Source organism: Larimichthys crocea, chromosome XXIII, assembly GCF_000972845.2.
Source record: "Larimichthys crocea isolate SSNF chromosome XXIII, L_crocea_2.0, whole genome shotgun sequence".
Lineage (NCBI taxonomy): Eukaryota > Metazoa > Chordata > Actinopteri > Sciaenidae > Larimichthys > Larimichthys crocea.
Genome location: NC_040033.1, coordinates 7,596,982 through 7,620,502, shown reverse-complemented (window position 1 = coordinate 7,620,502; position 23,521 = coordinate 7,596,982). Strand labels below are relative to the sequence as shown.

Below are 23,521 nucleotides of genomic sequence, written 5' to 3'. Positions count from 1 at the left end.
TTTAACTGTTTCCAGCATTTTTCCATTTATACATATTTACGACAAGATTTGGACCGCTTTTATTTTTTCTTGCCGCCAGCCTCGTCAGGGATGAAGACACTTACGGTGAAGTCCGCGCTCTCTGTGCCGTACTTGTTCTTCACCAGGATGCTGTACTTGCCAGAGTCCACTGTGTCCACGGCGGTGATGGTGAAGCTGGCAAACTTGCCTGATGCAAACTTAAGGATGCAGTGGTCGTTGGACGTGATCTCCTTGTCATTCTTCAGCCAGGTGACCTCTGGCAGGGGGTCGCCCGAAATGTTGCAGGTGAGATTGAGGGCCTGGTAGGAGGACAAACATGCAACACACATGTGTAATATTATATAATAATGACAGAGATAGAGGCTGAGCGTCCTTCTTGAGAGAAAATACATGACATTATGTTTTCCTATGACTGCCATACCTTGCCCTCCTGGATAGTGACCACATCAGGTAGGCCTCCTGCTACTCGAGCACGATCTGAAAGAAACAATGTTCAATGTTAAATACATTTTATTTATTTCTATTGCACCTTCAAAAACACAAAGTAAATGGCCAAGTTGGACTCGTAGAAATGGATAAAGGTATTTTAGTCCAGGCCTGAGATGAGAAAGTCCCATCTCTAAACTGAAGATGACACTTTATAGATAAATACAATAAATATATGTGTTTACTGATACATAGTCTGGATAATTTATTTAGGTAGAAAGAATGAGGACTGTGTGATGTTTCTTTTAGTTAAGCATTAGAAACATTGAGACAATTTAAATTGAAACATTTGAAACAATATATAAAGAAGCCCTTACTTCTCTCTGCAACAGCAGCAGCTCTGAAGAGATAAACAACAAAAGAAGGAAGAAGAAATTAGGGTAAAGGTCTGAAAAATCAGAAGTGAAAGTGAAAGAGGCTTGATATGCGTGAATAGTTCCTCATGTATGTACTCAAATCTGTAGGTTTATATTAACCAACAGTGTGTCTATGTGGAGCATGTGAAACACATGCTTTTGTTTGTTGTAAAGACAATAATAAGATAGATATTGAGTAGTTAGTAACTTACTTGAGTCTCTGGAATTCTGCAAAAGCGTCGTCAAATGCTGCAAAACAAACAAACAGAAAGGTTGTAGGTGTCTGAGTCTGTGTTTCTGTTTCTGAGTGAATTATGTGAGAAATGCAGCTTGTGTAGGATTCACGTGATAAGAAACAAATCTATTAGGGGTCATGAAATGTTACTATAATGTTACTATAATGTTACTATACAACCACTGCGGCTAAGAGAGACGTTTGCTGACGGTCTCACCTTGACCGGACAGCTCAACAGTCCTCCTCAGGCCACCTTTTCCATCGTTGAACTCAATGGCATACTTTCCCATGTCTTTCTCTGTGGGCTCTGTGATCTGCAGCCACAGCTGCTCTCCCACCACACCACTCTTTATACGGTCAGAGAAGGCGATGGCTGAATCCCTGTCAGAGAGAGAATAAAGACATTTTACTGTTGTACTACATTCATACAATCTGTCTCAAAAGGCACAAAACACTAAAAGTACTACAGATTTAGATGTACACATTGATATAATAACATGTAGGCAAGTATTATGTGTAATTAAAGTATAACTCTTAAAGAAATCAACTGGAGTGGCTGTAATGTAATACCAAACGTACACATGCTTGCACATGCTATACGTACTTGTAGTGCCATGTCACTTGGAGTAAATCGTTATAGTAGCTGACAAAAGTGTAGAGTCGGATGCCATGCTCTGTGCTTGTGATCTTCAGTGGAGTGGAGGAATTGGCTGCAGTTGAAATGAATTCAGTTTTAGGTCCACGCCTCAATTTCATCCCATTTCCACACAAAAACCACTTAAGCACTTAAGTTTTCCCTTCTTCTTTGACTCAGTTTCCACTTCCCTCCCTCCGCTATTTCTCACCAAATTATAGACTCCGAGTCTCGACTCTTCTGGTTCCTTCCTGTCTTCACACCAGCTGACACCAGTTCTTCATTGTACTCCTACTCTGGTTTCCCCCCCCCTCATTCCTTCATCTCTCACCATCATTCCCTCAGTAAACCCTTCTAAATTACTTTTAAATTCTTTGTAAAAATATATTTGAGTTAAAATGATGATTTAAAAATGAATCAGGCATGGCTGGCTTACCGATATAACTGAAAACTTCATTCATCAAGTCTTTGAAACCTACAAGAGAACAAGATTTGATCATGTTACGTGACATATTAGCTGCAGTTATGAGGTGATGAACTGACTCTGCAGGGTTACCTTGATCTGTCAGATTCAACGTGGAAGTGTCCGTTCCTCTGTCATCCTTCAGAATAACCTTATACACACCAGAGTCCTTTTTGGAAATCTGACAGAGAGAACAAGAACGTCAGATTCAGTTGTAAAAAAAAAAAAAACACAAACAAACAACAACAACACAGAACAAGGAATATGATTTGTATTCATCTGAAAAGGCAAGCTTTTCTCTTCTGCTATGGGTGCTGCAGAAAACACATATATGACGCAACAGCAAAAAAGCAGAAAGACAAACACAAAAACAAAAACAAAAAAAAAGCATTCTCAGGCAGAACGGCAAAACCAGAAGAGGCCGTTGGCCCATGATGACAACAGATAACTGATCCCAACTTTTAGTCTTCTCCAGATTAGGCTGTCGACATAGTCTGCTGTGTCTGCACAGGAGTCGCGCTGAAAATGGGACACATTTGACATCATGTTTATATATGTTAGACTACCAGGAAGGATGTCATGTCATTGGACTGAGTGCCACTCGGACAGACGTTCAGACACGACACAGTGGTATGGGAATGAGTTACGAGATACAGAATGGAAAAGAGGGTTAGATGAAATACGAAAGAGAAAATTAAAACAGAGAAGAAAAGAGAAGAGAGTGATAATGGCCTTGTTAGGTCTTAAACATATGATATGTTAATGTTGGTTAAGAATTAAATGTTTTATCAGCGCCCTTTTGATCAGTTTTTACTCCAACTTGCTCAAAGGCCTCATCTTGTGGACACTGAAAGAGGCTCAGAAAATGTGAAGGAGCCATATATTTGTTGAGTATTGTCATAATCAGAGCTGTGCGTGTACATTCATATATGCAAATGAACTCAGTGACAGTTATACAGTACAGAAATATACATATATATACATAAATTCACACCTCACAGGTTTCTTTTCTCGTGTTCTTACCTGAGCGATTTCCAGTTTCAGCACTCCCTCGCTGAAGCCGAGGTGCTCGTCTGCTTTGATCTCGCGTCCATCTTTGTACCACAGCGCTGAGGTTTCCTTCTTCATGTTGCCAACCTGAAAGGCAACAGCAAGAGGAGGTGAGGAACTTAAGATGTTCACAGAGTTTTATTCTTTTGAAAATCTTTAAAGTCTTGGTCTCACCTTGCATTTCAGCACAACGCAGCACTCTGGTGTCACCTCATAACTCAAATACTCGATAAAGTGAGGACCTGGGCCAGACGGAAAAGTGGAGATCAGAACATGTAATGCAAACTGGATCAACAGTGATTCCAGTACAGCTCAAAGGTTAGCCAATGAACAGAAAATCAGTCAACTATTTTCATTCAAATTAATTATTTAAGCCATTTTTAAGATAAAATTCAATATTTGCTTTCCAGTGTGTAATTTTTTGTGATTTTTATATTGTTTTCCACACACAACAAATCATTTAATGTAGACAATTATCAGCATATTTATCAATAGTGTAAATGATTATTGGTTGTGGCCTTAAATACATGAGTAATACTATTTAGTATAGTAGTATAGTATAGTATTTAGGGCTGCAATACTCATGATAGTGAGCGTGTGGTACCTTGCTTTCTGAACCATTCTTTCCTCTGGAACTCTGAGTCCTTCTGCAGCTCCTTGAACACTGTAAATACACGGAGTTTACAGTGCAGTTAAATACTTCATCTAACCACAAAATCTAACAATGTGATACTCGTTTGGTTAAATGTAAAGTATGTGAGGACATGAATGTAGTTTGGAATCAGCTGTGCCTAAACAGGACTGGCAAGAAGTGAAACTGACACAACATAACATTTCTAATACTGTAATTAATTACATAGACAATACATGAAACATTAAGTCTGTCAACAACGTGTGTAACATTTTATTTAAATCACTAATAGTAATAAATCATACAGTACAGCCCAACTTCTCACTGGTGGGAGCGGTTCAGTTTGTCAACCTTGTTTGTTCTTTCATGATGTGATTTCTTGAGTGTTTTACTGCCCTCCAGTGTCCAGAATGGACGAGTGGCAGAGTGGCAGATGCATTACCACTGTACACTAAACTAACCAGGCTTTAAAAGGCGAATTTAACACCAAGATATTTGAACTACACAGTACAACAACTGATTATTTTCTACCACTTTAAATCATTTAAATGTATCTGTTGAAAGGTAAGTATCCACTGGCTCTCCATTAGTTATTGCCTCATAAAAAAACAGAGTTTGAACTCAGCAAAAATCTCACTGAAGTCCGGCTCAATAGATCTTTTGTTTAGGAAGTTCTTCCCAATTGTTTTGCTTGGCTGAACATACCGTCTCCGATCAGTACCAAACTGGACTGGTTGGTTGCTTTTCCATCCTGCAACTGGAAGGTGAAGGTGCCCTCATCTGCGGGGGTCAATGAGTCCATGAACATCTCAATCACACCGGTGTTCTTGTCAAAGTTCATCTTGTATTTCTGCAAACAGACGACACATTTTAAACATGAAATAATCACACACACACACAAAACTTTGTTCCTGGTTATGGGTTCATTCCCTTTGTTGTTTTGTTGTTTTCATTCCCCTTTTGTTCACTGACCTCCCCCTGAGAGAGAAGATTATCGTTGAAGACGTAATCAACTTTGCCGTTTGCTGACATCTTTTCCGCCTGCAGCCAAAAGCGAACTCTACCCTTCTCCTGCATCTCCACAGCCAACTCTGACTTCAGGGGAATAACTAGTTTAAGGAGAAAAGATGAAGAAAGAGTGAGTGTCAGCTTAAAAAAAAAAACAGTCCAGGTCGTGACATACTTAGAAACAGCAGTGATGCTGAAACACTCACTGGGAAATTTGTGGTCGTGACTGATCACCAGCAGCCTCTGCAACTCTGACAAAGATAGGAAAGAGAGAAACTTTGAATACATTTACCTCCTTAAACGTGTGATTTTCTTCTGGACTTTGTAACCTACCTTCTGCAGAAAGATTGTAACTAGCTGAAGCACCATCGGTGTGGGTGACAAAACATGAGTAAAGGCCAATGTCCTCCTCCCCAAGGGCACTGAAAACTGCTTTGGACCTGCAGGAAAACCAAGTTTAGGAGGAATAAATTGGAATACTGAGCGATGGTGCGTTGATCAAAGAGTCTCAGCAACGTCTTACTTGTTTCCCTTGGTCTCTAAGGTCATGCGGGATGACTCTGTAATTTCCTCATAGCTCTTGGACCACACGAATTTGGAGTCGGGGGTCATGTCACAGCATTCGAAGTTCAGGGAGACGATACCATCGTCATTAACATCCACGACTATCTCTTTGGTGCCTGAAACCCGGAGAAGTTACACCATGAAATAAAGAGCTCGGCTGCAGGAGTTGACCAGAATTCCTTTCCAAACACCTTCTCCTACCTGGTTTGGTCACAGCTGGGACCGGCTCTGTCACATCTGAGGTTTTTCCAACACCGGCTTTATTCTGAGCACGCACACGGAACAGATACGTCTCGCCTTCCTTCAGATTCTTAATCTAAAAAAAAGAAAGGAAATCAACAGATTACAGACCGGCCGCTGCAGCACGTGAACCCAAAATCTCTCAGAGAAAAAAGTTACAATGGTGACCTTATAGTATAACTTCTCTGTAGCTTTAGTGTTCACTCCTCTCCACGCCTCCTCTGGTGCTTCTGCCTCCTTGATGTCGATGTAGAACCCGTTGACTGGATCACGACCCTGGTAAATGGGTGGTTTCCATAGGAGCACCAGAGAGTCGCTTCGCACCTCTCTTATCTGCAGGTCATGAGGAGGTCCTGAAACAGACACAGGGGAAATACACAGGTAGGTTAAAACACAGCAGACCAGTGGGCTTGATTATGTCTTGCTACTATTTAAGGGTCCAATAAATCCAGTTGAATTCTGACCTGAATCTGATGACTTAACACAACGTGATAAAGTAAAAAAAAAAAACCATTGGACTGGACCAATGAGTCATGACTTCTCTTGAATGTAACTTGGGAAGACTACATGTTAGCATGTCGCAAAATTAACTTTTAATTTAACTAATAATTGATTTTCAATAAATCCAAACAGATGGAACCAAAGGAACATTCAGGAAACCCAAAGTTTAAGACCTTGACTTGACTTGGGACTTCTTTTTTTAATAGTTGGTGATTTATGATGTGTGCTGCTGGTGTTCATGTTCTGTGTGTTCTCAGAGGGCTGTTCAATTGTTAATTTATTGTGGAAGTCCAATGCAGAGTCCAAAAATCAATTCCCCATAGGAACGAAGGGAGCATAAATAAAGTATATCTTATCTAATTTGACATGGAACTTAATGTTAAGGAGTGAAAACATCTGATTGTAATTATCAGTTTAACATTACAACAAGTACTTTGTATGTTTCAAGTCTGACCAACCTGGCACGGCAATGGTCCACTCCTCGCACAGGAAGGTGTCACTGGGCAGTGACGGGATGCCGACGCCAGCTATGTTGGCTGCACGCACCTGGAACTGGTACTTCTTGTTCTCCTTCAGGTCAGACACCTGGAGACAAAGATACAAGAAGATGACCAAAGCCTTGCTTGTGAAATAGTCCCGTGGGTGTTTGGGTTGAACTGTGTTTGGGTTGAATTTAGTATCAGCTCACCCTATAGGCCCTGTCGCTGACAGCCCTGATGTTTGCCTCATGCCAATTCCCTGGCACGCCATCGATGACCTCACGGTAATCCACAAAGTAGCCTATGATGTCAGCACCACCGACGAAGTTTGGCTGTTTCCAGCCCAGCACCATGGCGTCGCGCACGCACTCCAGGACAGTGATGCCATAGGGTGGAGCAGGGGAGGCTGAGATGACAGAAAACTCATATGAACACCATAACAGCTCAGTTGGGGAAAAGGGTGAAGTAATGGGAAACTGAAGCGCTACAATGAGGTGATACTCTGAAATCCCAAACGTATCTTTTACACCTCCAGGCAACTGCTTTAATTTATCTATAATCATGTTCTTTGAAATTCTTGTCAATTGCATTTCATGTGTTTGGAAATGCTGTTGAGCTTCAGCGACCCATTACTAAGAACTTTCCTGTTTACAGCAAATATTGACTGATTCACAGCTCGCTTTCTTCCATGGCCAAGATATTACACGATCACTGGATTGTGTTTAATTTTAAAAACAATCGTAGGTGGATTAATGCTGCAACACAATTTAGTCAAACCCACAACACAATTTGTACCATCAGGCTTTTGTATTAAGGTTTGCTAAAAGAACTTAGATTTAGGAAAATACATTTGTTTCCTTTCTTGCTGAGTTAGATGACAAGATCAGTACATGTCTTTATGTTAAATATGAAGCTACAACCAGGAGACGGTCAGCTAAATACTGGAAACAGAGGATGTTGTGCAAATGTATCCATTACACTGTTAAACTTTACTAAATTTTTTTGTATTTTCCTTTGAGAACAGTTTGCAGCTTTACAGTCTTACCTCACAGCTGTGACCCGTAACAAGGGTCAGCCAAGAGTTTGGTTAGCAAGCTGTGTTTATAGTGTAAATAACTTATTTTAATGAGTTTCCTCAAAAGGGAGAGGTTTGGTTGATCACGTTCGTGGCTAATATAACAGTCAGATTCCTCTTTATGGGAAGACTTCTGAGAAATAACTTCAAAGTTCCCCATGGAGGAACAGGAACTGTATAAATGTATGTTACGTTTCTTTCAATCTTTGTCAGACTATGAACTATCTTGCGTGTTTGAGGATCTCTGACCTCTCTAAAACACTTGTTACTCCTCTGAGTAGTATAGTGACAATATTGGGGTAACTTTGCTCATCTTCCACTTGAATATCCCCCACAGGGATTAACATTTAGCCTGCGTAATTCAACAAAGCTCACTAATTAACATGCTATGTCTTGTTTTTTAATCCATACTGATACTGAAGTGTAAAAACCAGAAGCTTAACCCCTATAAAACTCAACTTAATTTTAGACAACAAGCTTTAAAGGTGTGAGGATGTGATTTTTTGTTGTTATTCAGACAGATCCAGGTTAACTGTTTCACCCTGTATCCAGTCTTTGGCTGTGGAGTGGTATCTCCTCATCTACCTCTCAGCAAGAAAGTGGCTGAAAGTATTTCCAAAAAAAAGTCACATTATTCCTTACAGTATTGGGTAAAATAGTTAAATATTACGTAAAATCTTTGGTATGGACAAAGGACACAGTGATTTCTGGGACTTGGATGAAGGAGTGACTGTGCGCAAGAGGTCTCTCAAAAAGCTGGATCACGTAACATGGTGATAATAAATTTTCCTGTCATACACAAATAGTTTTGTGAACTCGATACCTTCCCCTATTTAGGGGTGAGAAGTTGGTCAAAGTGCCCGAGAGGTGGACATCTGAAGTACACAGTTCACTACCATAAAGGTCTCAGGTCACAAAGTGTCCTGCTCTTGTGTTGGTTGGATTACCCACTTATCAAGTTCAGGCTGTGATTAGCTGGCTCCTGCCATGACATACTTCTGTGTGTGTGTTTGTGTGTTAAAGTGCTCTGGGTACTCGATGTGATGGCAGGTCCCGAGGTGCCAGGTGACTGACGCCAAGCCACCGGGTGAGGATGTTGTGGGAAAATGGTGGCCAGCAAAAGTCTTGACAAGCGTGGCTGTGTTGAGTTAAAGTTTGGTGGTGTTTTACCGTGACTTACCTTAAAGGGAGGAATACCAGTAGAGCCTTTTAACTGAACATTATATCATGTCAAAAACATGTGACATAAGAGTAGAACTTATAAAGTCAGGGTAGGGGATGATTGTTGGGGGGGGTTGATGGAGTTTTTTGTGGTTTTGTTTTGGAGTTGACAAAAAGATTTCCATCTCTGACCGGTGCTCACCTGCCGACTCTCTCCTGGGCCTCGCTGTCTCCCGATTAGCCGAAGCATCTACTGAGAACTTACGTGCCTGTTTGGTCTCAGGCTCATTGACTGTCTCTACAGCCTGATCCTGAACCTCGGCAGTGCCTGGGTCTAAGTGTGCAGCTATGTCAGTAAGTGAGTCAGAAACTGAGTCCGACACAGACTCTAAGACCAGGTCTTTTGCCAGGTCAGGGGCCCAGGACACGCTGCCCCTCTTGCACCCCTTGCTTTTACACTCCGTGGGGTCGGGCTGTGCGAGGCCTGAGCTAGCATCCCCGGCCCCCTCCCTGGCTTCAGTGTCAGCCTGAGCTTTATTGCGCTTTTGCTTAGTGTCAGGGGGGGACTGGACAGTTTCATGCGCGCCCGTCCAGCGTGGCCTGTGCTCAGTTAGTTGGCCCACGTTACCCCCCGGCCCCATCTCCGGCAACACACCATGAGGGATGCCGCCCCCTACAGGAGTTAGCAGAGAAAAGCAAAAGAGGCTTTTTTAAAAACAGTCAATCGCACAAAATTCAATACATCTGTTTATCAAATACAGTAAAATGTCTTCATCTGACGGGGAGTGAAAAATGAAGACAAGATGACCAACAGGTGACATCCGTGTGAGGAAGTGACTACACTTAATTTATTATTATGAGAACATGCAGGCGAGTGAAGTAGAGCAGCCAATGAGTGTGGATGTGCAGGCTTTGCGCCAACCCTCTATGAAAAAACACAACACTGTGTTTTAGTAACAATGCCAGTGGATTTCATCAGCTCGTAGATTTCAGATTAAAATAATTGGTGTGTTGAAGTTGAACGCTGCACCATACCATGATCTAATTCATGAAGTAGTGTAATTGGTTTTAGCTGTTACTATTTTTCCTCAACATTAAAAAATGTGAGCTGTAACTTTCCCTGTACGTGCATGTTAGCAGTACAACTGTTTCCTGACATTACCATTACGTCCTATCCATTGGCATTTTTACCAAGTGTGTTTCATAAGGGAAAACAGAGCATGCCGCTCAGCACAAAGCTGGACTGTGAATGAGTGACATCCAAAGTTATGTCGGTTATAATGCAGAGAGACTTCAGGGAACACATGCAGGAGATTAGAAACAGCATCTCTGATCATCAGAGCAGCTGGATCGGTCTTTTTTACACAGTGCGTGTTTGGGCTCAGCAGACTAATGAAGTGATGTGTAACGAGTTTTTTAGAGGATAACAGTGGAAATAATAGTTTGATTACTTTATGTGATTTTGCTTACATTCGCCATGTTCTGATAGAAATGATTATAGGAAAAATACCATGATATAGTATGTTATATATACAGTGTTACAGTGTTGAATAAAGTCTGGTCAGATCTAGGTCCATGTAGCCCAAATGTAGGGTGGCTCTTCTTAAAATATGATCGGTAGCTGGAAATAAGCACCAGAGGAAGACAAAAATTAAATAAATAACTTAGCGCTCTGTCCTAGGATGTGTCTTTTTAGTATGAAATGAATCACATTTATATTAAATATAAAAGGTTTTTCACTTATGTGGATAGACCAGTGGTTAAATGTGGTGATACTGACATACTTGTACTTGAGTATTTCTATTTCATGCTGCTTTATACTGCTACTCCACTACAATTCAGAGGGAAATATTATACTTTTTACTCTACTATTGTACATTTATTTGACACTAATGACTTATTACATTAAAAAACATATACTGTAAGTAGTAGTATCCAAAGTATCTATAATTAAACATTACAAACATTAAAATGCTTTTACATTTATTTGTTAGTTAAAAAAGGAGGAATTCTGCATAAAGAGCACTTTTAATACTTTAAGTACATTTTGCTGATAATACATCTGTACTGAATTAACTGAATTCAGAGCTTTTACTCCTAAAGGAGTATTTTTAGACTGTGGTATTTCTTTCTGGCTTTATACTAGTTATAACAAGTTTTTCTCCTTGTGAGTCTACTGAACTTAGTGCCCTTTTCAGTATCAATCACATTACAGGACATTAGAATATAACATCATTTATTATTTGGGGGAAACCACCCAGATAGTACAAAAATAGCCCTGATTATGTCATGACCCCAAGCACAATTTTTATCCTCCCAGTTGCATAAAAAGTAGACCAGTCTGGCAGCACTGTGTGTGTGTGTGGTGTACAGTAAGTATTTATTTAATAGTTATAGTTATTTAATAGTAATATTTATAGTTAATAATCATCTAGTCATTAAAATCCGACCAGAACAATACCACTGCCAGGTTATCTGTTAGCAGAGAGGTTAAGACAGAGAAGCTCAGTGCAGATTAAGGGTACCGGTTGGGTGGGAGAGGTGTGTGGTACCTTTAGCACCATGTGGGCCGACATGTCTTGTGCCCAGGATAGGTGAGGGAAATGGAGGGTGGTGGTGGTTGTGGTGGTGGTGTGTGACACTGGGCTGGTTTGTAACGACCGCTGAATTGGATCGCACTGACCCAAATTAGAGGAAGTCTACAAGTCCTGACCCTGACCCCGCCTCAGGCTGTGCAGGGAGGAGGAGGAGGAAGAGGAGGGGGAGTGGATGTGGCTGGGCAGGGAGGTGGGTAGGTGGGGCACATAACGGTGCAGAATAACGTGACAGGGTGACAGAGTGGAACCATGGTGGAAACAGTGTAGATGGTGATGATATAAAGAAGTGAAGACAACGCTGGAATCCTACAACATCATTTTAAAACATCAAGGAAAAGACCAGTTCTTTCATTCTTTGTTATCATACTTTAAAGGAAAATTTCACCCAATATTGAAACTTTTAATCTGTGGTATTTAGTGCATTTCTGGAGTCATTTTGTGGTAAAATGTCCTATTTTTATATTTAAACCTGCTTCATCTATGTCTACTTCAGATTTCAATTACTGGTTTCCTACATTTCCCAGAATACCTTTTAAAAATCAAGGTTATATTTCTCCAAAGCTGGCCTTTTAAAAATGATAAGTCATATGATTTCTGATGATGATTTCTCTCAGTATGATTGTTAAAGGTTTATGTAGAACAGAGCCTTTTCTTTGTTTAATCTAAGATATTTAAATAATATCTTTACTGTAGCATTACTGATAGCTTGTGAATATGAATATCATAGAAACATCCTGACATATTATATCTGAGCATAATTGACATACACTAACCACAAAATGAATTCAGAAATGCAAACTACAACACCAACAGCTGGTTTTATAATTCTTACAGTATAATATACTGTACGTCTTTTTTCAGTCAGTCTCCTGACTCCTGCTTTAGCCTCTCGTGTTCAGTGTTACTCACCAATAGCAGCCTTCACCTCCACAGGCTCAGACTCCTGGGAGAACTGGCTGAGCCCTGCTGCGTTCACTGCCCTCACCCTGAACACGTAAGTCTCTCCTGTTATCAGACCGTGGCAGATGAACCTGCAAATCAACCAGCAACATATTTATATTAAACAGTTAGACTTTACAAAACCTTGTGGAGGAGTAAGGGGAGGATTTTACCTGCTGGCATTTACAGGCTTGTTGTTGCATGGCTCCCACACACTGCTGCCCACAATACTCCCCTCGATGTAGTAACCCACCAACTCTTTGGCGTCTTTGGATGCTTCCCAAGACACAACGACTGATGTGTCTGTGTTTCTGGTTGGGACAACTTTTCCTGGGGCAGATGGGATATCTGTGGACCAGAACATTTGACACGTTTTGTGTCGACAAAGATCCAACATTGCTGCTGTTATGATATGTATGTGTGTGTGTGTTTGTTTTCTGACCAAGCTTGTCTCCAACAGTGGTGGCCTCGGTTGCTTCAGATGGTTCGCCAACACCGGCGGAGTTGCAGCAGCGGACGCGGAAGCTGTAGGATTTCCCCTCGGCGAGATCAAACAAAGCAAAACGCGGAGACTTGACCGGGATCTCTGTGTTCACCCTCTGCCAGCTGTCTGTGCCCAAGACACACTGACAAACAAGCACACAAGGTCACTGTCACGTCCCAGAAACATGGTGACATGAAGGAATATGTTGTTAGATAGGTTTAGTTTCACCTTTTCCACATAGTACATGACACCCTCAAGGCCTTTCTCTCCAGGTGGCTTCCAGCTCAGCACCACATAGTTCTTGGTTGCCTCCGTCACCTGCAGCTCAAGAGGTCTGCCAGGAACGATTCCCTCTGATGGTCAAGAGACAAAGAAGTGGGTCAGTAAACACTCAAAAAACTTCACGTCACTGTTAAATATTAGATTTCATACCTGCAGGCTCCTCCTCTGTGACAATGATTTGTCCAGTCCAGGGAGCAGAGGTACCTGACAGCAAGCGGAGGGTCATCATGTAAAAGTTAGAAATCTGATGCTGATCTGATGATCCATCACAGACATACGTTAAAGCTTGCAGTACCTCTCATGCGGGCGCGATCAGCCGGGTCCATGGCAGCCACCGGCTCAGAGACTCTAGACGGGCGGCTCATGCCACTCTTGTTGACGGCACGCACACGGAAGGTGTAGGATCGGCCCTCCACCAGGCCAGTGACGGGGAAACGGGCAAACTTAACAGGAGTGTCGTTGCACTGGATCCAGTGGTTAGTTCCAATCTCACATCTGGACACATATCATAAAATACTGTAAGTCTTTTTTTTTTTTATTATTAAAATGTAGGAATATATTTAGTGTTTTTAGTGCTTTGATTGACCTGTCCACAAAGTAGCCCAAGATAGAGTTTCCACCATCAACAGCTGGCTGCTTCCAGGTGACAATAATGTAATCCTTATTGGCATCCAGACAACGGACATCCAGAGGGGCACCGGGAGCTCCTTCGAGCTCAGCATCAGCGTCTAACACAAACAGTAACAACAAAATTTTCACATTTATTCACTTTGATTTGTCTTTAATGATTCTAATGTGGCTGGTTTGATTTAAAGTGAGCTGTGCCCTGCAATGAACTGTGTATCTGCAGGGCTCCATGCCTGGAATGTTTCTGGTCCTCAAGTCAAACACAAGCTGAAAGCAATCAGCTGCAGGAGGACAAAATTAGCAATAGCCCTCCCCAGGGTGAAAGGGGATAAGGCAGGTGACTCTTAAAGAAACATACTGAAATAACACCTACTGTTTACGTCCTATAAAGGAATGTCTCGCTTCCTTTTCAAATTATCTACAAAATAAAAGTTTTTAAAGATGTAACACGTAAAAAAAAAAATACAAAAGAAAGATTTCCTGTCAACAGTAACTTCATCGATTGACCACTTTGTGATCTAAGGAGGTCAAACAAGAGGAGATAATCATAACCGGATACGTGTTCACACACACACAGCAGACACCTATTGTTTCTCCTTGAAGCAGATATTTATTTACAGTCTCTATCTGCCAGCTCACAGCCAGACTCATTCCATAGCTGAGCTCTCTGAGAATAGCCTGACGGCAGCCAGGATCGTATAGCGTTTTGTTATGGAGACTGTACCTGGCCTCTTCTTTACTGGGCGATCCCCCTGAGTTGTACCAAGGGAACAACGGGGATCTATTTTCCAGCATGTTCATGCTCCCAACATGTGTAGAAGCTGAAGCTTCAAAGGTCAGATTGTCTCTGAAGGCAGCAGAAGATAAGCCTCACTGACCGCTTTTTCCATGGTATTTAAAAGGATGCCAGGGAGATGCCACTTGTTGGTGTCTCTATTAGAGATATCCTATTTAAAAACCACTCACTCACATTCAAACACTTTGACCATTAAATGCGGTATTGTCATCAGGTGCCAGAGGACAAGGCTGTTGCGACTTCGACCTTGATCTGATGGCATACTTGACAAAAACAAAGCTGTGGGAATCTGGACTCATTAAACTTGTGCTGACTGGGATAGCAGGGGAAATGACGTAGATACGTAACATTTATAGAGAATTAAAGGCTTGGGGATCATTTAGGGAACATACAGCTGAATTTGTGGTCGGATGTTTCTGGATCTGAAATGTCACAGTCAGAGCTTAGAGTGTGAGGCTTGGAGGCAACATTGGTGTAACATCTGGATATGTTATTTAGTCAAGCAGCAGATCATTTAGGGAACATCGACTGAATTTGTGGTCGGATGTTTCTGGATGTAAAATGTAGCGGTCAAGATATATAGAAGGTGTACCCACCTCTGACAAAGACATAAGATGAGTAGGTTTCATATCCAGACTTGGTGGTGACGCGCAGGGTGTAGAGCCCCTCATCCTCCTTGTTGAGGTGTGTGAGCGTCAGTGTGGCTCGATCTCCACTCCAGTGCATGTGGTGCCATTTAGAAGGAGACAGCAGCATGCCTGTAAAATAAAACAAAAAAACATGGAGGGTGGTTCGGTAATATGCACTAGAGCAGAGTCATGCAAACATATCTTAGTTTAGTCATAATTAAGCTGCCAATATAGTACAATAGATCACAACTTGGATCTGCTTACCATCTCTGTACCACTGGACCTCCGGCTGATAGCGGTGCAGGGCAGGGTAAATGACAACCGTGCATCCCAGACTCATGGTCTCACCCTCTTTTCCAAAGGAAACACCGAACTTATCAACAATGTGAGTCTTGAAGTTGATGCCATACTCAGAGACTGGGCCCTCTACAGAAAAAGCATGAGACGGCAGAGTCAGAGCTTGGACTGATGGTATTGTGCAAACGGTTTGCATACACACAGCAGACTGTGTTCAAATCAAAGTGGAAGAACAAAACACTGCACTGTGAAAGAGACAGAAAATGATCACAACAATAATCACATCCACGGAGAGAAAAAAAAGACAAAAAACATGAACAATAAAACAAATTTTAGTCAGGCAGGAGAAGGTGGAGAAGAGAACATGTATCACACGTGTGACGATAAAGGACGACAAACAAATACAAACCAAAAGAGTGACTCTGAAACTTCAGTACAGTGCTCACAAAAAAAAAACTTGTCATGCACAAAACAGTGAAGCACAACAGACACGTGAAAATATTCAATCTTCAGTTATTTAAACTGCTGAAGTGATAGAAAATGAAAATTAGCACCTTTATTTACACATTTACAACATTTACACTATTTGTAGGATTGAATTATGATCTCTGAAATAAAAGAAAACCACATTACAACACTTTCATCAATACATCCCACTTCCAGGACTCTGCTGTCAAATGGAGATATAATAATAATGCAGATGTATTTAAAGAAAATTCTTGTAATAAATTCTATAGTCATTAGCTTACTAGTTTGTATACTTTGACACTTGATGCATGCAAAGTGGAACGGGATGAAAAATCTGTCGATTTTTCTGACTTCAGGAGAATACTGTGAAATTTCTATACAGACGAGAGTGGCCATGCATGGACACAGTCAAAAGTGATCAGGGGAAACAGCAAAGTTCAAACCAGATTCCTGTCACCCTGTTACCTTGAGTAATGGCCCCTGCATTGTCGCCGCAGCATCAAGGAAACAAAAAAGTTGTTAGGGCAGAAGCACCCACTGTCTTTTTTCCAGCCACATGTGTGAGCAGTTAACCCAGCATGAGTAACGTTTATAACAGAGCCCGACAGATACAGGTTTTATTTCAACAATAAACTTGTAATCAGTGCAATGAATAATTTAATAACTATACAATAAATATAAAATAAAAGTATACATCTTTCTGTATTATTTCATGTAAAAAAAGAGAAATTTTCAAATCGGTGCATGTACACTGATATCAATATATCTATGACAGGCCAATATCAGCTAATAGATAATAGATATATCAGTTGGGCTCTAGTCAATAATACAGAATTAGTTTTTTGAGCAATAAATGCACAATAACAACATTAAAGCTGCATTATTTTGACATTGAATAAAATGGCTACACGTAGTGTGAACTTGTAATGGCAATGACAAACCCACAGAGCATTAATACAGGATTGTTTGGCTTTGTGCGACTTTTTTTAGCCTCTTTAAAGCTTGTTGTTTTTGGTTTTAAAGCCAGAAAATTTGCAGCTCAGTCTCACAATTACAAAATTAGACTCTGATAGAGCAGCTGTCTCTCGGACATGCACAGTGTCAAACAGCAGACAAAGTTAGCGACTAGGTAACAGAGAGAATAAAATAAGAGAATAAATTGCACAGTGCAGCTAAAGATATTTTTGTTAGACAGAATTATAATCATAAAGTTAACGTTGCTCAGCAACTGTTGATTTAATAGGATGTTTCAGTATATGGCTGTGTCTTTCAGCTTGTTCTTCTGCCCCCTAGTGGACAAAAAATTATTGCTGCAGCTTTAATTCCACAATACAGCATACAATAAGTTCACACTTACGCCTGGGTGCTGGCAGGTACTCATCAACTTCACCTTTGAACCCTACGGTGCATACAAGACAAGATATGTTGACATCAAAGATGGAAGATATCAAAATAATATGAGAAATCACATAGTGGGGTTTTTATTATTATTATTATGGCACAACTTAAATTACATTTGTTTGAGACTTATATTAACTAATGAGCAGGTATTTCCAAGAAATGGTTTAGAGAAATGCAGATTTATGTTTTATGGTTTCATAATTCTCTTGTTGTAGAGAGTTTGTTCATGTTAAGAGCACTGGGGTGTGATGGTTTTATGACTTGGTGAAACCTACTCTTGACGACGATGGAGGCAAATGCAGACAGCTCTCCCTTGGAGTTCATGGCAGAGACACGATACTGCGCCGTGTCATCAAAATCACATCTGAAAGACGAGAGCATCAGGTGATCAATGTCCATGATGCGCACATTCTGTCTCCTTAAGGATTCACATGTACGGTGCCCTTCCCCCACCTCAACCTCAGCCCTTTTGAACATGTAAATAATACCAACTATGTGAGCCCACGACTGTAAAGCGTTCCATAACTCCCGACCAGGAATGCTCTGGTAATAAATAGACACCACGGGTGATGTCATCTGCACCAGGTGGTGTGGGTCTAAGTACATGAAAGTATCTGTTGTGGGCAGTATATAACGGAAACCAACAGTCAGACTACTGCAGGCATTTTCCAATAAAACGTGTGAAAGATAATGTAACTTAACCCTGGTTTTAGGTCTATCTTTAGACTCACAGTCTGGCTCACAGGCGGGTATCAACATTACTATGCCAGTGCTAAAGTACAGTGCAGTGTGAGTAGATGCTGGCTATAAGAAAATCTATTTAAAAAGTCCAAATGAATCACTTGAGTCACATCTCTGTTGGAAATGTCGAGACTTGTTCACCTAAAGATGCATCAAAATGAAAAATAAAGTTGTAATCATGTGTCCTTGTGTCAATTACTGAAAAAATAAATATAAAAATCTCTGTTTTCTTTTCCTTTAATGTTAAAATGTGAATATTTTTTACACAAATCTATCCAATCTAATATGAACTAGTGTGACTAGTTAAACCAGCCCATCACGGAAGTGGCAGTGGGTTATACCCTAGAACCACATTATGATTCCTCATTGACACTTGGGTTTGTTAACAGGGTAAGTAATCTTACAGGCTGGGTTAAACTCAACTTAAAGGGCCTGAGAACTGCAATTCTTCAGACTAAAGCCTGCTAAGAAACCACAGCTGTAGTTAAAAGCAAGCCAAGCTACAGAAGAAAAAGGACGTCTATATGTTATATATGGTTTATGCAAATTCCAGGACTTCTCCACAATGTTTCCTCATTATGTAAGTGACACAATATGGATATTAAACTATGGCACAAAACGTTTCTTTATTTTAAAAAATGTGGATGGGAGAAACTACACCTACCTGTTAATCTCCAGTGAGTGCACGCTGTATTTGCTCTCAAGTTTATACTTGCCAGGGTTGGCAAGAGGGTCAATTGTCACATTGTTTTTGTACCTTGTAGTGGGAGACAGAAAACATTGAAGAGGACAGACCAGTGGAAACAGACAGAACTAAGGAGGATGCAACAGAATCAAGAGGGAAACAATAAAGCCATGGAAAGTAGATGAATGTAAAGGATGTTACAGGAGAGGAGACAGAAAGAACAGGTATGAGGTTATGTTATGGGTGATGTATGTACGTCTTTGACCTACCAGACGACCCGTGGGTCCGGCCAGCCAGTGACAGTGCAATGCAGCCGCACGCACTGTTTCTCCCACACGGTGTGGGAGCGTGGTTTAATCACAAACTCCGGGGGGTGCATCAGGCTATCTTCGTTCATACGCTTAAAGTGTTCCTCGTGTTCATGGATCTACAAATAGAACAATACTAAGTAACTCAGACAGTTGTACCAACGCCAACGATAAACTCCCTATAATTTCACCAGTATTTCACAATGCATGGTTCAAGCAAAAACAAAGCTTTTACATACACAAAATGAGCAACATATCTTTATTTGTTTCACACATGCAAGATGTATTTTTCACCGTGTTATACGTGGGAGTGTGTGTTGTTCATTATGTCCTATAAATAGGTAGGGGTATCGAGCCCCCACTGAGTTGTGCGTCCAGTAAGTGAACACATAATATGACAACACCACTGGGACACTGCTTCCCTGTGTCTCGAGAAACACGATCACCTCAGGAATTTGTCGCCCATTAGTACGGCTATCTGGCAGAGTGAAGACAGATAAATACAGTGAGGGGGTCGCTGTGGCTTTTATGATGCTCAATGAATGGTCGGATAGCACTTCACATAATCACGCAGAGACGTAAATAACTCCCTTGTGTAGTAAGGAGTAGTAGTAGTAACCACTGTAGCCACAGGCACTTGGTGCTCCTAAGCAGTAGTGTAATTAAGTAGTCGCCTAATATTAAGTTTTGTGATGCTGTTTAAAAGGATTGTCAAATTTGATGACGTGGCAGGTATCAAAAGCTAATCTGTGGCGTCATTAGAGAGAACAGTGTACTGTATTGACATATCTGTGATGTCATGAACCAAAGTGATCTACTGTGATGACATCACAAGTAACAAAAGATAGTCTGTGACGTCATGAAGGACGATGGTTTGCGAGTACAGATCAAAACAAACACTAAAGTCTAAAGGGGACGGTGTCACAATCAGTGTTATCCGTGTTTATGACGTCTACGGCTTCCTGTATGAACTCAAAATAGCTACATGGAGAATTCCCCCACTGACCCTTTTGTTCAGAGAGATGCGTTCGGCCGACTCGCGCATGGCCTCCCTCCTGGAGATCAGCTCTGACCTCTCCATCTCCAGCCCACTGGTGAACAAATCCCTGCGAGCCATGTATGCAGCAGTGTCTCTCACCCTTGCTTCCTCTGTACCCGAATATCCTGTAGCAAACTCTTCACTAGGAGTTTGCAGGAGTAGCGCCGGGGGATGGATGTGAGGAGTAAGGCATGTGATTAAAACTGAAATAACTTTATGATGGTGCAAAACATTCTTGTTGAGTTCCAGATTTATATGGTGAAGAGTTTATTACCTGCCCCTGAAGATAGGCACTACATAGCCGATGATTTGGTTCTCTCTATCCACAGCCAAGTAAGTTGGCTTGGCTCTCTTTGGTACAGGGCTCAGTCTGCTCGCCTCCAGCCCAGAATGTGAAGACACTTTAAGTCTGGGACATATAGAATATCATGAGCCTGGCGCCCAGCCAGACAGTGTACATCATAACATAACATCAACACGTGGGGATTAAGCCATGGTGAGGGTAGATGAGTTGTAGATTAAGGTGAAAGTAGTGTGGATGATTTAGTTTTGTCTATGTGATACAAAAGACAATAAGAGCACCACTAAGGTTCACTGAAGTCTTTAATGGACCCAACAACACTGCTGCTGCAACACAAATCTGAGCGTACACCTGATATTATAGCCCAAATACTCACATAAATATGTGCAAACCACAAACAACAATTATCTCTCTCTATGTGCTTTCTCAGTATAAATTTAGAAAAGTGATGATAGGTTTGAATCTAGATTTTTGGTCAGAAGCCAAAAGAGTTCAACTGTGGCAACACTATCTGCACCACTCAGAGAGTTGGGGGTGGGAGCTCGGGGTATGAGATAACAAGAACCCGATAAGGAGGCAGGGGCAAGAAGGGTGACAGGGCAACTGCTCTCGTTTTTCCTGTATCTATGTGGGTCACTGTCCCTTCAGCAGCTCTGACCATTTACATTCTCATGACTTTCCAGGATCAGGGCTGCGACAACTCCCATAAAAATGGATTATAATATGGTGAGCTTCGGTTTCATTACCGAAATGGTTACCACACATAACAATTCCAATGTTCGTGTCTACATAAATGCACTTGCATCATCATCGCATCACAATTCTCCTTTCCTCAGCACATGTTTGGTGGCTGGTGGGCTGCCCGGGCAGTGAGTGTAAAAGGGAAAGATCAGATGGTGTTGGATAAACCTAAGCCTCTGACCTGTTCGCACTTTCCAGGCCAGTATATTTAAAGATTCGCCAGGGACTATAAACGATAGGGTCTCCATTAAATTGGTAGAGAAGAACCTTTCGAGTGACACACCATCACAAAACCAAACAATTCAACGTGTTGGTTTTGCTGTGGTATTTACTCTTTTCTCTTTCCTTGGAAAACATTTAACAAACGCCTACACTGAGAAACACACATATGACCCATGCATGTTCTCTAAACACTAGACAGATGACCAATGCATTAAACAGGGACTGCACAAATCTGGAAAACAGAAACTACAATGAACAACAACAATTCTCCTCTTGTCTTGGAGATAAAGGAAGAAGATATTAAATTCGCAACACAGGTCTTCAGATTTCAAGTAGACAAGCCCAACAAACTGTCACTTGTTACTTTCTCTCGAACTTGATATGCACAGGTCAAGCTCCTATTTCAGTCTCTGCCATATACCATTACTCAGCCATTACATAACGCTACATTTCCTTATTTTGACAAAGGGTTTTTGTTCTGAACAGAGCAGAAACTAGACAAAAGCATTTTAATTATACAAGGATAAGTGTGTAAAAGGTTGGAGTTCGTCCGCATGCATAAAAGCAAACAGGGCATCTACGTGCAAAGAGCTTCATGCAGGAATCAACCAGTATAAAGAGTGACAGTCCTCAGGTGTGTGTGAGGGTTGATCAAAGTTTAAACTCAGAGTAAGGGAAGGATTGTTAGCTGGAAAGATGATCCCAATGCTGTGACAGGAATGTGATCCAACAGAGGTGAACTTGATCAGTTGGGTTGGATGATGGTGTTAAAGGGAGCAGGAGGGATTTCCTGTGACAGAGATTGATGAATGGTACTGTATGATCCTCTTCCTTCTCCTTACCCCCTGCTCCTGCTGGTGGTGGACGTGCTGCTACCAGCAGTATATCTGCTGCTGGACTGGTACTGGCTCAGTTTAGACTCTGTCTCCTTGCTGCGGTAGCCACGGTCATAGTGGCGATGGTGCTTCTGGTAGAACGGTATAGATCCAGACATGTTGCAGGCCACTCCTGGTACGAGCCCTGTTTTATGTTCCCAGAGTTTCCTGCTGCCTATCTGTTTGTCTGTGTGGTTAGTTAGTGTTCAATATTTCTGTTATGATATATTGTAGGAGTTTTAAACATTGAAATCATTAATGGGCTGCACTGACAAGCTGGTCATGCTTTCATTTACTTCAACATGTTCTTTCGGGTTGAACATGGATAACTCAAAAAAATCTAAATCTAAATAATGTTGTGGAGAATTTTTGTAATTCCCATGATGAATATATTAAAATAATATGTCTTTATGTCAAAACAAAAACAGGAAAAAGTCTTTAACCATCACAAAATCTGCAAATTCAAATCTGCAACATCAGCTAGCAAGACATTATATAAGATCCAGGCAATCAGGCACTTTGTCAGCATGCTCAGACAGACATATGCAACAGCTACAACTTGGCTTATCACATCTTGTCCCTGCACAACAGTTGTTACTTACCCTGGACAAAAAGCCTCAAACTCCAAGCTTTAGAGGAAAAGATGATCCAAGTCCAGACTTAAAGCTTGATATCCCAGCAAACCTACAGGTAGGTGCGTACAGGGCTGCGGTCTACACAACAAAAATAATATTGGCCCTTGCCAGAGGGTCCAAGCAGCAGTCACAACCTTTTATGGTGAGGGTGGAGATAAATATAGCTGAGAGCAGAGTGTGGGGGGCACGTCGACTCCCGTAGCGCAACACATTTATGGGTGCAGGTCTCTGCTGATGAGCACTACTGTTTGATATGCAGGTAAACACAGGTATTTTTGTATTTTGGGTCCAATTTTTATCCATATTGTCATAATCTCAATATAAATTTTTGCCTTCTTTATCCATCTTATATATTTATAAAATGTAAGCCTCTATATGTGTGGTATGTACTGTATTTGTAAGTGAATGTCCATGTTTTCTATGCATGTCTTTCGGTTTGTTCACTGTTTTCTATTTCTTTCCTCTACACACATATGGAAAAAAGTCATAGAGTTGACTAGTTATTAATATGACAAAGTCTACACGCTTTAAATCAATGTCACAGTACAAA

General features: G+C 41.2%; 1 protein-coding gene across 4 annotated transcripts; it reads right to left on the bottom strand.

Moving 5' to 3' along the window:
- myom1b (myomesin 1b) lies at positions 1-23,092 on the bottom strand. Of its 4 annotated transcripts, XM_019271653.2 has the most exons (38): positions 22,939-23,092; positions 22,304-22,523; positions 20,472-20,606; positions 20,165-20,339; positions 19,120-19,277; positions 18,830-18,922; positions 17,700-17,788; positions 17,381-17,422; positions 15,523-15,684; positions 15,226-15,387; positions 13,793-13,934; positions 13,502-13,701; positions 13,357-13,410; positions 13,153-13,277; positions 12,883-13,066; positions 12,614-12,788; positions 12,411-12,532; positions 6,878-7,074; positions 6,648-6,774; positions 5,857-6,041; positions 5,650-5,764; positions 5,408-5,564; positions 5,218-5,324; positions 5,091-5,135; positions 4,849-4,985; positions 4,582-4,726; positions 3,850-3,909; positions 3,420-3,487; positions 3,219-3,332; positions 2,655-2,714; positions 2,289-2,376; positions 2,169-2,207; positions 1,703-1,808; positions 1,316-1,479; positions 1,076-1,112; positions 825-847; positions 443-498; positions 1-320 (listed from the first exon to the last, which is right to left on the bottom strand). In XM_019271653.2, the coding sequence occupies exons 2-38, from the start codon at positions 22,453-22,455 to the stop codon at positions 60-62; spliced, it is 4,461 nt and encodes a 1,486-aa protein (XP_019127198.2). In that variant the 5' UTR covers positions 22,456-22,523; positions 22,939-23,092; the 3' UTR covers positions 1-59. The 4 variants fall into 4 exon arrangements, with proteins under 4 accessions (XP_019127198.2, XP_019127199.2, XP_019127200.2 ...); XM_019271654.2 differs by lacking the exon at positions 2,655-2,714; XM_019271655.2 differs by lacking the exon at positions 22,304-22,523 and having other exon boundaries at positions 22,939-23,091.
- Between the last annotated feature and the right edge of the window lie 429 nt (positions 23,093-23,521).